This window comes from Peromyscus californicus, unplaced genomic scaffold, assembly GCF_007827085.1.
Source record: "Peromyscus californicus insignis strain IS unplaced genomic scaffold, ASM782708v3 Scaffold_4__1_contigs__length_199733344, whole genome shotgun sequence".
NCBI lineage: Eukaryota > Metazoa > Chordata > Mammalia > Rodentia > Cricetidae > Peromyscus > Peromyscus californicus.
The window spans coordinates 173648999-173664136 of NW_026294562.1; the positions used below are offsets into that span (position 1 = coordinate 173648999).

The following is a 15138-nucleotide window of genomic DNA, read 5'->3' on the forward strand; positions in this document are numbered from 1 at the left end:
AAGGACATTGGATGTCCTGGAACTGACGTTACAGGAGGTTATGAGTCACCATGGGGGCTCTGAGAATTAACCCAGGTCCTCTACAAGAGCTGCTCTTAACTCCAGCCATCACTCCAGCTCTGAAGACAATATTTTCTCAACCTTGCTCTCCAGCCCTGATATTTTCCCTTCTCCTTGGTCCAGTGTATTACTGATTCCTTCCACTGTGCTTTTTTATTTGCTTTTGTTTCACTGAGTTTTTCATTCCCAAATCTTTATCACGTTGTTTTCATTCTAAATTTCCTTGCTGAACTTCTTTTCCACCTTGCTGTCTTTTTTCTCCCATATTGCTAATTCCTCGGGTGTTCTTACCATCTTCTCTCCTGTGTGGCTGACTCTCCTTCCCAGGTCCTAGACTGATTTCCTTAGCACATTCATCCAGCATATCCTTTTTGAGGTCATTGATCATTTTTGCTAGAAACCTTTTGAGATCCTCATCTGACCTTTCACCCATTTCCATATCTTCAGCGGGACCAGTCCTGCTGTTTCCTGTGTATCTAGGCCGCAGTTAGATGAGTCCTCTGCTTTTCCTCCTGCTCCTGAGGAGCCATATGGCTGGCACTGTTTTCAGCTTAGCCTTCTGGTTCTGGTGCATCATCCTTCGGTCTTTCTGTGCCTTCAGCTGGCCTATAATGCCTTGTGGACTGCCAAAGCTAAAGCTTTTCCCCTCTTTGTCTCCCTTTGGAATGGAGTCTACGGTTTTCTTGTCCTTACTGGTCTTCAACAGACCACACAAAAATACTTCTAGTCAACTATCCTACCTAAAAGTTCTTTTTATTGGTTTTTTCTTTCTTTTTTTAATCTTTGAGTCAGAATCTCACAATCTAGCACTATCTGGCCTATACCTCACAACATAGCCCAGGCTAGCCTAACACTGGCGGCAATTGCCCTGTTTTGTAATGCTCAAGTAATGGAATTAGCAGGAGTGAGCCCTAGCCAGGCCAGTAACTTGAACATTCTAAACCTCAATCTTGTCATCTGTCGGACAGACATGAGTACAGTTCCCTTTCCCATGTGGGTTCCTGAGGACTAAGACAGCAGACAGTGTATTGCTATTCCTATGAAATTCACACCGAACTCTTGTGCAATCAACAATAGCTTTAATTATTCCATCAGTGTTCAGATACTAGGGACAGGTATCCCAGTCTCTCATCCCACCTTTGAAGAAGCCGTCTTCAGGAAGGTGAGCACTCTACTCAGTTGTTCTCTGGGTGTAACACATCAAGCCCCAGATTTCCCTCTAATTTTCATGCTTTCCTTTAGCCCCATTGGACCCACCCCACTAGCCCCTCCCTCTTTCTGGACATGCTCAGTGTCTCTACCCAGCAGGGTTCCTGCTCAGCGAGGCAGGAAGCTCATGGTGAATCTTCGAGGGATTGTGCCAAAGCCGACACATTGTGGGGACACGTCTATGTCTTGGGGTGCCTGTGGAGACTTGAAGTGGAAGTTCTGCATAATGGTTGTGAAGAAGATGAAGAGCTCCATCTTAGCCAGGTTTTCTCCAAAACAGTATCGCTTTCCTGGAGAAGAGAAGAAGTAGAGGATGGAAGTGAAGCCAATTGTCATGTCACCTCACCCTATGCCAGGTCGGCAGCTGGATTCACCAAGGAGAAGGGCCTGCAGCACTGTAGTCTGAAGGATGTCTCTGAGCCTCTGTAACCCTTGTACATGGGGCAGGGGAAGGTGACCCATGACAAGCTGGCACAATGAGAAGTCTAAATGCCCCTCCAATTAATAGACTCTCGAGTATGGCTGCTCTGCTATCACCTACTAAATCTTGTCTGTATGACTCAGACTCAGCCTGAGCCTTGATTTTTCCTATCTCTGAAAGGGGTTTGATCATGATTCTCCTTTGGCCTGAGTCCACAAGGAAGTTGCATTTGGTTGGCTGGAAGGCAGACTCCAACAGTAAATTCCAAACTGGAGACCGGTCCAACACCACACTTCAGAGAGAGGAGCCAGGACGTGTTAGCCCTGTGGGTATGAACAGGGCCCTCTTACCAATGGAAAAGGGCACAAAAGCATTGCTCTTCTTAAACTGCCCCTTGTCATCCAGAAAGTGCTGGGGGTCAAAGTCGTTGGGATTGGAGAAGAACTGGGGGTCCTTCAGCACAGAACTCAGTATGGGCAAAACATCCGTGCCCTGAAAGAGAGGAGCCATGGGGACTGATGAGGCCGCATGAGAGATGAGCATCCTCGGAGCTCACAGGATTGGAAGGAAGAGGAGAAGGTTGACGGAGAAGCATCGGGGAATGTGAGGTTAACATCCCTGGGACAGGTTCTATTGGAGAAGTGGCAGTTCATGCTTTCTAAGATCATTGGAGCGATACAGACTCTGTGTCTCCTGGGACAGGTTGTTGGGGAATGAGCAAACTCGTGCCTATCAATTTAGGAGGTCCTGGGACTGGGAGGTTCACACTCCCGGACACAGAGGGTTTGGGATGCTTAGGGATTGTGTGCCTTGGCAGGATGCTTAGAGGACAGGAGACTCTTCAGCATAAGAAACAAGTTCTAGAGAAATGGGCTCATGTTCCTTACAACAGGAGTTTGCTAAACATAGGGTTGATCCCTGGACAATCTGAGACCCAGGATCCAGGGGACTCTGAGCAGCTCGGTTGAAAGGGTATGATGAGGGAGCAAATGTTTGCTTGAGAAGGAAGGACAGTGTGGAATATTCCTGAAGGTTCCTTCAGGCTGGGCAGAGCAGCACCTTGGGGATGAGGAAGTCCCGAAACTTGATGTCCTTGGTGGTGCTACGAGGCACACCTAAAGGAATTACATCCACAAATCTCTGGATCTCGTGGATCACAGCCTCGGTGTAGGGCATCTTCAAATGGTCCTCGTACTTGGGCGGCCGGTTCCTGCCAATCACCTGGTCAATTTCCTCATGCATCTTAGCTGAGAAGAGAAGATATGCTTATGTGTCTAAAAAAGGGAATATAGATTAAATATGCAAGTCCAAATGGTATTGTGGAATTATGGGTGGCGTCTTGTAGATCATTGGCAGTAGACCTTGGCCATATTTGGTGCTGGAGTAGGGTTCCATTAACCTTCTTGGGCCAGAATCACATGCATTTGCAAAAGAGACTTAGAGAATGACCCAAGAAGAACAGATAAGGGACCTTGTATGATGGAGAGTAGTTTACAAATTGGTTCAGGCCTTCACCATGTTAAAATAGCTAGTGAGACTCGGCTTAAGATGGGTAGTTTGCAGGGACAGACTAGCACCCCAGGATGCCCACTGATGCTGCGCTCCAGACACACCCTTCTCTAAACAAGGCAACCAGTCACATGCATCCCAGTGACCTGGAACATCACTATAGCAACATCGTTGAACATATCCCAGAACTAGAGCCAGTGGACCAGTCCAGCCTGAGCAGGGCTTAGGTGCATGCTGAGTAAAGCAAATTGTATCTTTGAGTGAACTTTTAGGGAAAACGACCCATTTACCATCTTATGCCTGCATGTGATTGGACATGCCCATGATTAATACTACATGCACTGTGGGAAACAACATGCCTAATTAACAGAGCTTATATAACTCAAGCCTATCAATCAAAACACAGAACTACCCACACCCTATCCCTACCAATCAACTCTTCCTCTTCCTGAACCCACAAAGGGAAATCCTAGACAATAACCAGGGCTTCTTCTCAGCAAATCCTGCTCAGCCCACTGCTCCTCTGCAGTGTAGCTATTCATTTTGCTTTCCCCTTGAATTGGAAAAATCCCTCAAGGCTTTGCCATTTGTTGTACTTCTTCAGAAGAAGATGGTAAGAACCTGGAGAAGCCGGTCAGATGGTGATCAGCACTAACAAGTGGATGTCTATCACATCAGTCTTCCTCCTGTCTCTGCATATCAGAGACTTTCTGAGGACCCAGAGATCTGGGAGAGCTGGGGTTAGGGTAGCCCATTTCTGGAACATTGGGGGGTGGGGCAATGCGGCCTCCACTTTCCTGTGCTCTGTAGCCTTACCTGCAATGTGAGGGTTCTTCATGAGCAGCAGGAAGCCATAACGCATGGTTGTGCTGACAGTCTCTGTGCCCCCGAAGAAAAGGTTCAGTGTGGTCGTCAACAGGTTCCTCATGTGAAACTGAGTTTGGGGGTTCTTCTTCTCCTATAGGGAGATGGGCATTTATGATGAGTCCATTATCACTCCTTGGGGAACTACTGGAAGTTTCCCTTGGATTCACTTATCTTGGTTCAGATTGAGGTGGAAAGAGAGACCCTGATCAACCAGCTCTCCCCAGGTGATGGCTCTTCCCAAGAACTTCTTCCTTGGTCTTTCCCCGGGTGAATCTCTGTCCTTTTGCTATCAACTTAGTTGGAAGTTGATTAAATAGTAATGATGTTTTAAAAAAGAGGAGAGAAAGAGGAGGAGGTAAGAAAGGGGAGAGAAAGAGAGGATAGAGACAAAGGGGTGATGAAACTTAGGAGCAGTTCCTATGAGATGGAGAATCAGAATTTGGAGTGGAAGCATCTTACTCCTTCTCAAGTGTGTGTGTGTGTGTGTGTGTGTGTGTGTGTGTGTGAGTGTGTGTGTGTGTGTGTGTGCATGCTGATTATCTGTGGGTACATATGTGCATGTGGATGTCCATGTCCATACCCATGAACATACATGAGGCAACCACAGGAGACCATTGGGTATCTTCTCTCATTTTCTGCCTTGTTCCTTTGAGACAGGGTCTGCCATCTGACTGTCCAGCAAGCTCTTGGGATCCACATGTCTCCACCCTCCAATGCTGAGAGAGCAGGCACCCATTCCCATGTATGGCTCCTCACATGGGTTCTGGTGATTCCAAATCGGATCCTCACACCTATGCAGCGAGCACGCTTAGCCCCTGAGCCTCTCTCCAGCCTCACTTTGGATCCTTGGAAATACAGATTACATAAATCCTCATTTTATTTCTTAAAGATGGGGAATGGACATACATGTGAACATGAGGCCCCTCTGGGATCACATTGTGAAGCCAGGTCACCTATTCACATGGGTTATCTGAGGACCAGGGTAGGAGAGATTGGAGACAATGCTGGTTGAAGGACCCTACCTTGGAGCCACAGAGACCAGGTTTCAGCCAGAGCCCTCTGCTCCCTGCAGCCTGACCCCAGACAAGCAGCCTAACGTCTCTGGGTTGTGTTTTCCTAATTCTAGACCTGGGTGCAGAGTGGAATGTGCTCCCAAGCCAGTGTTGGTTCTAAGTGGGTGAATATTGTCAACCACTGAGAACCAGTGCCTGGCACCTGGTGGCGCCGTGGGAGTGTCTGGTGTGCATGTTTGCACACACTTGTCCTCTCATAAGGGCTCAGTAGATGGGTGAGTGGCATTAATCATGATGAGAGGGGTGAGGATTACTATGCTGGGAGCTAAGGTGCATGATCCTCTGCTCCTGCCCCACCCAACCCCAGGCTTTGAACCATCCACCAATAGCTACTGGGAGCACCTCCTGCATGCGGATGAGAAAGGAGTCGATGAAGTCCCGGGGGGAATTGGGATCCAAGGTGCGCTGGTTCTGTTCCACCTTCCTGGCTATGAAGTCCTCCAGCCCCTGTATCTCCTTGTAGGCCTGCTGCTGGGGTCCTGGCAGGTGCTTCATCACTGAATAGAACATCTCAAAGAGCTGGGATGGGAGAGAGGAAACAGTGGGAGGACAGCTGTCAGCATCAGGACCCAAAGGGAATAGGACCTGAGAAAGAGCGGAGAAGGCTTCAAAACCTTCCTCTGCTTCCCGGGTATTTAGCTGCTGGTTGAAGGGAACACGTGATTATGTTTCCATGTGGGTTTATCCACAAATTTGGGTAAGATGGACGGGGGCATATCTGCAGCATCAGCTATTAGGGTAAAAACTGATAAAGGCAGAAACCCATGTACGTATTCAACTGAGGTTGGATGGAAAGACATCTTGGTGTGTCATTGTTGGGTGGGTCTGTTGTGGCAACCCCCAAGTGGCTAGGCACTCAGAAAGGCCAGACTGGCACAGCTTTCCAGATAACTGTTTGCATTTGGGTTTTGGGTTGCTATGCATGTGTCTAAGCATTAAGTGAGGTTGTTTGCCAGTGTCACAGTGGAGAAAACTTGGGTGTAAGTGTTTGAGTGTTCAAGTACATTGCCTAGAGTACTCCCGTAAGAGACACTGAATGGCCCTGGCTGGAGAACATGTCTGTGGGTGTGTGTACTTAACGTATCGAGGTCATTGTGTGTTTGGAGTCTCAGCTGAGGTACTTGTTCAGATTTTCACTTCTCTATGTGGACAGAACAGGTAACCCTAGTATGAATATTTTTAAAAGCATTTGTGACACTTACTTTAATTGTGTGTATGTGTCTCTGCATAGGTGTGTGTACATGATTGCAGGTACTAAAGATGTTGGATCTCCTGGAGCTGGAGTTTAGCCTGTTGTAAGCTACTTAAAGTGAGTGGTAGGATATAAATTTGGGTCCATTTCTCTGTGTGTGAAGTCATCCAGAAGGGCTCAGTAGTAGCAACTGTCAGAGGTTATGGTAACTCGGGAGGGAACACCTGCCCCAGAAGGAAGGCTGGATGGAAGGGCTGTGTCTAGTTGCACACTCTGATTTGGTTGGCATCTGTTGAGATAATCAGTTGCCATGGGGATTCCGTATTGGTACCTTTCTTAGGATTTGATCTCATTCTTTAGCTGTCCAAGATGGGAGCGTATCTGAGGAGATCATGTCCAGAGAAGGATGTCTGATCGAGGCACTGGTGGCCATGCCAGGATTCTGTGGGAGGATTTCATAGGGGCTCCAGCTGAGGCTTGAACTGGTTACCTGTCCAGTTGAAGTAGCTGTGAACTGGAAACTCCGCATCATCATGCCCAACAGTGACAGGAATTCTTTGTTGTCGTACTCAAATCGGTCCCCAAACACAATGGAACTGATGACATTAGAGACGGTTCGGCTCATGTAGAAGGTGGGATCTATGTTAGCACCTGGGAGTCGGGCCAGAGTTGGAAGGGAAGAAGGTTGGAGAACCAGGGCTCAGCTGATGGCAGTGTTAGCACCACCAGAGATTGGGTGCCTGTCCCGACGCTCCCACTGTCTGTCTCAGCACATCACTGTGGTGATATTTTATTTGTGCTGAAATGTGGTGATATTCTATTTGTGCTTTAGTAAATAAAGCTTGCCTGGAGATCAGAGGAAAAAGGCCAGCCATTATAAATAAACAAAGAAGTCAGGCAGCGGTAGCACACGCCCTTCATCCTATCACTTAGGAGGCAGAATCTCTGTGCGTTCAGGGCCACACTGGAAACAGAGCCAGGTGTGGTGACACACGCCTTAATCCAACACTAGTTAACCATGGAGGTCTGGAGATCTGTACAGACAGACAGAAAGTGACAGAGCTGGGCAGGAAGAGGAAGTGATGTAGCTGGACAGTAAGTAAATCAGATGGCAGAAGCAAATCAGAACAGCAAGGCATATGTGCGTGGGTAGACAGGAAGTAACGCGCATTTGGAAGCTGCAGAGTTGGTGAGGTAAGGTTGGCTGGTGGCTTTCCCTATTTCCGTGATCTCTCTACGGCTTTCGCCCCTATATTTGCCTCCGTGTTTTTTACTTAATAAGACGATTTAGAAATTCATCTACACATAACTCCTCAGAATCTGCTGTTTCTCTTATGTACTCCGTGACCCTCCGCCTTACCGTTTGTGTCCCGAAAGGCCTGTATGAGAAAGCCCGCCTCCTCTATGATCCTCTCCTCGATGCCACGCTTGCCAAAGCCGAAGTCCCTCAGTGTGGAGATGGAGAAGCGCCTGAGTTGCTTGGACCGCTCCCCGGAGCTCAACAGCACACCTGCGGAGCCAAACACAAGCATGGGAAGAGGTTAGAGAGGTATATTTGGGCAATCTGGTACCTCTGACAAATTCCTGGAGGGTGGTGGGGTTGGGCAAAGGGCTGGAATGGGAAAGGTGGGTAAAAGGAAGAATGAGAAAGCCAGGGAGCTGGGAAACTTGAGAAAGATCCAAATTGAGTATCAGAGACAGAGACACTGAGACAACAGTAAAAAGAAGAAGGAGGCATTGGAGAGACAGCTCAGCAGTTAAGAGCACTTAGCTTCTAGCTAATCAGACTTTCATTCCCTGAATCCATGTGTTAGCTCACAGAAGTCTGTAACTCCAGTTCCAGGGAATCTGATGCCCACTTCTGGCCTCCATGGGCACCGGGAAGGCACATGGTACATGGACATCATGCAGGTAAAAGAAATATAAAAAAAATAAAAATTATTAAACCAGGCAGTGGTGGCCCACGCCTTTCTTCCCAGAATTTAGGAGGCAGAGGCAGATGGATCTCTGTGAGTTCCAGGCCAGGCTGGCTACACTGAGAAACCCTATCTCAAAAAACAAAACAAAATTATTAAATGTTTTTTAAAGAGAGAGTGAGAGGCTGTGTCTGGATAGATGGCAACACAGAGAGACAAGGAGAAAATCTAAAGGAGAGAAGGAAGAGGATCACAAGACATGAGATTTGGATGGATTTAAAGATCGTTGACTAAACCGGGTGTGGTGGTGTGCCCTTTACTCCCAGCACTCTGGAGGTGGAGGCGGGTGGACCTGAGTTCAAGGCCAGCCTGGTCTACAGAGTGAGTTCCAGAACAGGCAGGGCTACACAGAGAAACCCTGTCAAAAAAAACAAAATAAAAATTGTGACTGGTCCTAAACTGGACTAGATAAAGAGAAATATGGGCAGAGTCTAGAGACATGGGTCTCTAAAACAGACATCATGTAAGATTTTCACAGAGGAAGAAGAAACAGAGGAAGGGGTTGCTGGAGAACACATTGCTAAGAGTGACTAATTGAAAAGATTCTGGGATGAAGTTGAAACCTGAAGTTACAAAGCAGGATCCCAGCAGGCATTAAGAGTTAAGTTGATATCCCTGGGAGGCCTGCTCCTTTCTGAAGGGAAACAGGAGCAGTGGGTTTTGGGGGGTGTGGGGAGGGGGCTGGGAGGGATGGAGGGAGGGGAGCATTTGGTTGGCATGCATTGTACGAGAGAAGAATGAATAAAAAGAGTTGGCATAGTCTGGGGCTGAAGGAATGGTTCAGTGGTCAGCAACTGCTGAGCTAAGAACAGAGTTCAGTTCCCATTCCACAAGTGCCTGTAACTCTGGCTCTATGACATCTGATGCCCTCTTCTGGCCCTCATAGACACAGATACACAGGCACGAGTGCATGCGCACGTGCGCCCACGCACGCAGGCGCACACGCACACACACACACAGAGTTAAGAATAAAGCAAACCATTTTATTTAAAAACAAACAAACAGACCAGAGAGTGATGGTGCATGTCTTTAATCCCAGAACTTGGGAGGTAGAGACAGATGGACCTTTGAGTTGGAGGCCAGCCTGGTCTACAGAGGGAGTTTCAGGACAGCCAAGGCTGTTCTATAGAGAAACCCTGTTTCAAAAAAAAAAATTAAAAAAAAAATTTTTTTGAAGTCTGTAAGATCTGGGAAGGGATACCCAGCAAGAGAAATCAGGGAGACACTAACAGAAACACAGAAATGCAGGGAGAATAGGATGTAGAAATTCTAAAACAATTCAGAGGTACACAGAGCAAATTAGCATTGAACAGGCAAATGGATCAAAGACCAGAGAGAGAGCTTGGACTGTGCAGGTGAGTGGGGGAAGACCCTGGAACCTGCAGCCACACATCTGTCTGGCCTAATTCACCTGCTGTCACCCTCACCATAGCCTTTGAAGAACCAGTTCAGGAAAGCTTGCTCTCCGCGGCCACTGAATTCCTCAGCCTGGTCAATCAGAGCCTCCTTCACTGCGTCATACCCCCACAGTACCACAGCAGGACGAGACCCCAGGTAGATAGTGAACACAGGACCATACTGCTCCCTGATCTGAGAGAGAGAGATGCGAGGAGTTAGTTATAGGAGTCATTCTTTGAACTGCCGATGTCCTGATGTCAGGTACTTGGGATGCATTAGGAGCTAGCTGGCTATTACACCCCTACGCCCCCTTTCCTATGTCCGCATTCTGACCTCGTCGGTCTGCTGCCTTAGAACCCCAGACACACCGGGCATGCTCCGCACCCCAAACTCACCCCTCTCCCTGCCCAGTACTACCTTTAAAAGAGAGTCACGAAACTTCTCTGTGTCCAGTTCCAGGAAGTTCCCAATGAAGGGCAATGGGGTGGGTCCTGGAGGCATCTTCCCCAACAGTCTCCTCTGCCTCCACACTGACATTATGATCATGATGCTGAGGCAGGTCAGCACAGCCACCAGGAGCATCCCTGAGGCCAGCATGGTGGCAGTGAGAGGGACAGGTAGATGATGACCTGGGACAGTGAGCCTTTATACTCTAAGCTGAGGTGAGATTTTGGCTCCTGTTTAATAATTTCCTTCCAACTGTTGCCTTGTCATGCAACTGCCTTGGCTGTGACACCAGCAGCAAAGAAGGAGGAGGTGTCAACCTCTGGGCTGGTTTTCATGGAGTGGATTCTAGGAGAGGAGAAAGGATGCCAGGGTTGCGTAACAGAATGTGAGTGTGATTAGGAAACTTCCAGAAAGGAAGAGATACTTATATCTGCATGTAAAGCACCCAAAGAGAGGGTTGAGGGTCTCAAATAGAGAAAGTACTTAACAGACATGGATTTGGGGTTTTAGAAAGAATCCAAGGGTTTGCATTTTGATTGCACAGAACATGCTTGCTGTAGAATTAGACACTTTTGTGAGAAGGCACATAGGTTAACCGTATTAGGAGGGGAGATTCCAGGGTCACTATCTGAAGATGTGGGGTGAGTTGAAGATCCAGACCTGTGGGTATGGAGTTCCTGGCAAGTGACATATATGGAATGTCCAGTAGAATCGTGCAGTCAGAACCTGGGTCCAGGTGTTCATCTTAGCTTTGATGCTGTACGGTCTCCCAGTACCAAGAGTTCTTTAAAAAGCCGCAAAGTGAGACCATGATTGACACTGTGTAACCATATAACCAATATTTTCCAAAGCCCACATGTGGGGGGAAAGGGGGGTCAGGCTAGAGTCATGTGTCTCTGGAACCTTACACAGTTGGAAGGAAGGCAGTGAAAGTTGCAGTTGGCGGAGGGGTTGACCTGGTCTTACAAAGCAGCAATACCAGCCCCCAACCGCCACAACTGCCCCCAAAGTTCCCAATTAGTTTTTAGTTAAATTAGATTGCAAAATTGCTCACACAATGGTCACGGTGACCGATCGCCTTCAAAGTATGCTTATACCTATAGCCCTGGTTGCTCTCAGCCTTTCACAGAAGCCTCTTTTTACAGTAGAAAAAAAAATCAGTGCAGAGACACTTAATTGGTCCAGGTGCTGGGAACAGAAGATGGAATGTCAGCCCTAAATATATGGGGCATCTTTATCAACCATAGTTGTGAACTCAGGAAATCCCTTCTCTTTGCTGGCCCCAGTGTCCCAGGTAGCCAGATGGATGTTATTGGATGGATAGTGAAGAACATGATTGAAGCTGAGGTTAGGATCTTAATCTTATCCAGATGTTGTGGTGTGACCCTGAAAAGGTGGCATTATTGTCTGAGCCTCATGGGACCGGTGACAACATCTTTCACTCTATTTCAGTGGATCATGTACTAGTGAGGTCATGAAAGTTACCAACAACAGCAGACGTGCTCAGTAAATGGCAGCTGCTTTAATTTTGTAGCTAGTGGAGTTTACTAATGTGAAGCTGGCAGAGATTTTCTTCATGGTCTCCCCTGGCTTTCACCTCCTCTAGTCTCACTGTCCCAAAGTCTCTCCTTTTGGGAGGTGAGAAAGGATAGGAGGAGTATTTCAAGCAGGACTCACCCTCCCACCCTCCCTCACGCAGCCGAGGCTGCTTTACTGCATTTGAGGGCAGGAAGCTTTCCTTCCCCATGGGAGACAGAAATACAGAAAGGAAGGTTGGATACCACAGGAATCAAGAGGGGAATTCGAGAGGAGGGAAGAAGACTAGCAGGTGTGGGGAAGGGGAGGACAGAGAAATAGAAGGCTATGGGGGTGAGTATGGTAAATGTGTGTGATATGAAAGGCTTTGAGTCTTCATGAAACTAGAAACTATGTGCAGTTACTTACACCAACTCACAGGATATAAAGCTGAGGAGATAGCGGCAGCTGACAGCTGCTGGGAAGGAGAGAGCTGGGTTCTTTAAGGGGCTGGCTCTCCGCAGTGACCATGCTCCAGAGAGGACCCACTCATCCAAGAGTATATGGGCAGCACCAAGTGAATGTTGATGGCTTAGAGGTTAAGAACACTTGTGGCCCTAGGAGAGGACCTGGGTTCCACTCTCAGCATCCACATGGTGTCTCACAGCGGTCTGCAATCCTTCCAGGGGACCCAACTCCTTCTTGTGACCTCAGTGGGCACCAGGAATGTGCATGGTGTGTATTCATACTTGCAGGCAAAATACTCATCCTATAAAACAGTAGGATAAAAAGTGTTAAAAGAGGACACAGGGAGAGCTGAATGGGTAGGAGTGCTGGTGTGGATCTAGGAGGAGTTTGGGAGAAAAGAATAAATAAGATAAACATATTTGAAATCATCAAAGAACCAATACAAATAAATTCAGCTCAAAGAATATGAAGAAAAATAAAGACTGAGTATAAGAAGTAAATAATGAGATCAGCAGTGAAGCCCAGAGAGGTCCAGGGAGAAACAGAGACATGGACAGAGGCCGATGCTGGTGGACAGTTACTGACATACACAGGAGTGGAGAGTCAGACGTGAGGGCGTGAGATGAGCTGGCCATCGGCATCAAGAGACTCTCCAGACAGGAAGTCAGAGCTCTCCTCTCTCTCTCCTCATTCTCGTCTTTCCCCCTTTTCCCTTCACTCATGCTTCCTCTCTGTCTCACTCTCTGTGTTCATCTTCTCTGTTCCCGACACTGTGTTTCTGATGCCACTTACTCTGCTGCTGCTCATGGGCAGTGCCCCTATGGCTGTCCATCCTGTGCCTCAAGCTTGGTGCCCAGAGCCCAGTGGAGCTTATGTTCAGGACCCAACATGTGCTCTCACCCTGCCCCAAGTTCAGCACCTGAACAGCAGGGAACTGTCCAGGGCCCCAGTGGCTGAGCTCAGAGATGCAGCATGCAGACCACTGGGGCAGCCCAGGGATGAGTCCTCTGCCTCCTTCATTTCTCCCGAGCTGGAGATGATGTCAGTGACAGATGACGTCCTGAAGAGAGACTCACTGATCACTCCTTCACAGCTCTCCAATAAGAGCTGTGCAAACATTCACTTCTTGTGAAGTCTATTTGAGAATGACAGAACTTTACAATGACATCTTCAACCCAGTGGACCATTGACTTCTTTAGGACTGGAATTTAGTTTTTACAGCACGCTCTCCATTGCAATTGGTAAATGATTCTGTGTTGAATCAACAAACAGTGCAAGATCCCTGGGCTGGTTAATTGCGCCACAGCTCTGAACCTTGGCAGAGGGGGCCTTTCGTGACTGCCTTTTGGCAGACTCATAGTCTCTTCCAAAGGGTCCTTGGCCAGAAGGACTGAGCAGCGTTGGGATTTGGGCTGAGATGTCATTGTCAGCCCTTACTCAGTGTGTCCTCTTGATCCAGAGTCAGAGACAAGAAAGGACTTGAGAAAGGGTCCTGCAACCTTGGAGTTCTGGTCTACCCACCCAAGCTCCACTCTCCTTCTTTATCTCTGGCTAGCATGTCTGTCCTCTGACAGGCAGTCTGCACTGTCACGCAAACAACATGCTGCCAGAAGCGGTGATGCAGCTGACTTCCATCCTGGAGAGCTGTCCTCCTCATCCTCCCGGGATCTGCTTCAAGAGCACACACATCCAAATTGACCCTGGCCAGAATACACCTCTCAAGCGCATGGGGAACAAACTCCACTTTTGACTTCAAGCAAGCTCACAGAATATGATGCGATACATTTGAAAGTGTTGAAAATATAGAAATATCAATTCTTGCCATAAGAGTGAATCTAGAAATCAGTAACATGGGAAACTGAAAAATTGATCAGTCTGTGGAAATTTAAAGCCCCATTTAAAACATCCTTTGTGGTGGAGAAATGAAAATACAACGTATTCATGGTATGCCATGGATGTTTTCATGTATACCTCCATTGTAGTGGGTAAATCAGCGTGCATGGGGAAGAAACCACATGGGAAAGTAATGTGAGAAGGAAAATGGGAACGTGAGAGTCGTCTTGCCTAAATCTTTGCACAGAGAAAACGCACACTAAAACCTGCACTAAAAACAAAGCAAGTTCAACTTTTTGGGATTTTTTTTAAATAGTGTCACTTTTTTTTTTTCAGGCTGCTCTCAAACTTCTGAACTCACATCCTTCTGTGTCACCTTCCTGAGTGCTGAGATCACTGGTGTGTGTCATGATGCCTGGCTCATTAAAGAACAGTGGAGACTGATATTTAGCTCGTTAAAATGTCAATGGTTTTTATTTAGATGGTGTTGTGTGAGGTTTTGATTGTGTAGAAGATCCATGGAATTGGCATCTGCCAGCTCAACTGATGGAAAACAGAGCTGAGACATCAAGGATTGAATCAGAAGTATAAATAGGACATTATGCTTGAAGTTATGGAAATAAGAAGTGGGGGTTGGAGGGATGACTCAGCAGTTAAGAGCCCCTGCTGTTCTTGCCGAGGACCAGGGTTGACTCCCTGCACCTATATGGCAGCTCACAACAATCTGTAACTCTAATTCCAAGTGAACGAAGTCCTCTTCTGGCCTCCTCAGGCCCTGCATGCATATGGTGCACAGACAGATAAGTGGGCACACACATGCATGTCAATTAAAGAATAAGTAAGCACTCTTAACCACTGAGCAATTCGTGCTGGGGTAAAGGTGATGTAGAACTTGTGAGAGTGGCAAACCAAAGACTGGTCCAGCTTGAGACCCATGCTACCTTGAGAGGGAGCCCACACCTGACACTGCCTGGAGGGCCAGGAACCAAAGGCTGGGCAGCCCAGAGACGTAGGATAGAACCAAACATGACTGGCAACACACAAACAAACAAACAAAAAACCAGGCAATAAAATGATCCCTAGTGATATTCTGTTATACTGGTTGACTGGAGCCTAGCATAATCATCATCAGAGAGACTCCACCCAACAACTGATAGAAGCATATGCAGA

General features: G+C 47.5%; 1 protein-coding gene across 2 annotated transcripts; it reads right to left on the reverse strand.

Moving 5' to 3' along the window:
• Positions 1-1377: 1377 nt before the first annotated feature.
• Positions 1378-10302, reverse strand: LOC128094503 (cytochrome P450 2A8). 2 transcript variants are annotated; one of them, XM_052712915.1, is made up of 9 exons: positions 10123-10302; positions 9735-9897; positions 7692-7841; positions 6822-6982; positions 5482-5658; positions 4016-4157; positions 2750-2937; positions 2041-2182; positions 1378-1559 (listed from the first exon to the last, which is right to left on the reverse strand). In XM_052712915.1, the coding sequence occupies exons 1-9, from the start codon at positions 10300-10302 to the stop codon at positions 1378-1380; spliced, it is 1485 nt and encodes a 494-aa protein (XP_052568875.1). The 2 variants fall into 2 exon arrangements, with proteins under 2 accessions (XP_052568875.1, XP_052568876.1); XM_052712916.1 differs by lacking the exon at positions 9735-9897 and having other exon boundaries at positions 10113-10302.
• Positions 10303-15138: the final 4836 nt, after the last annotated feature.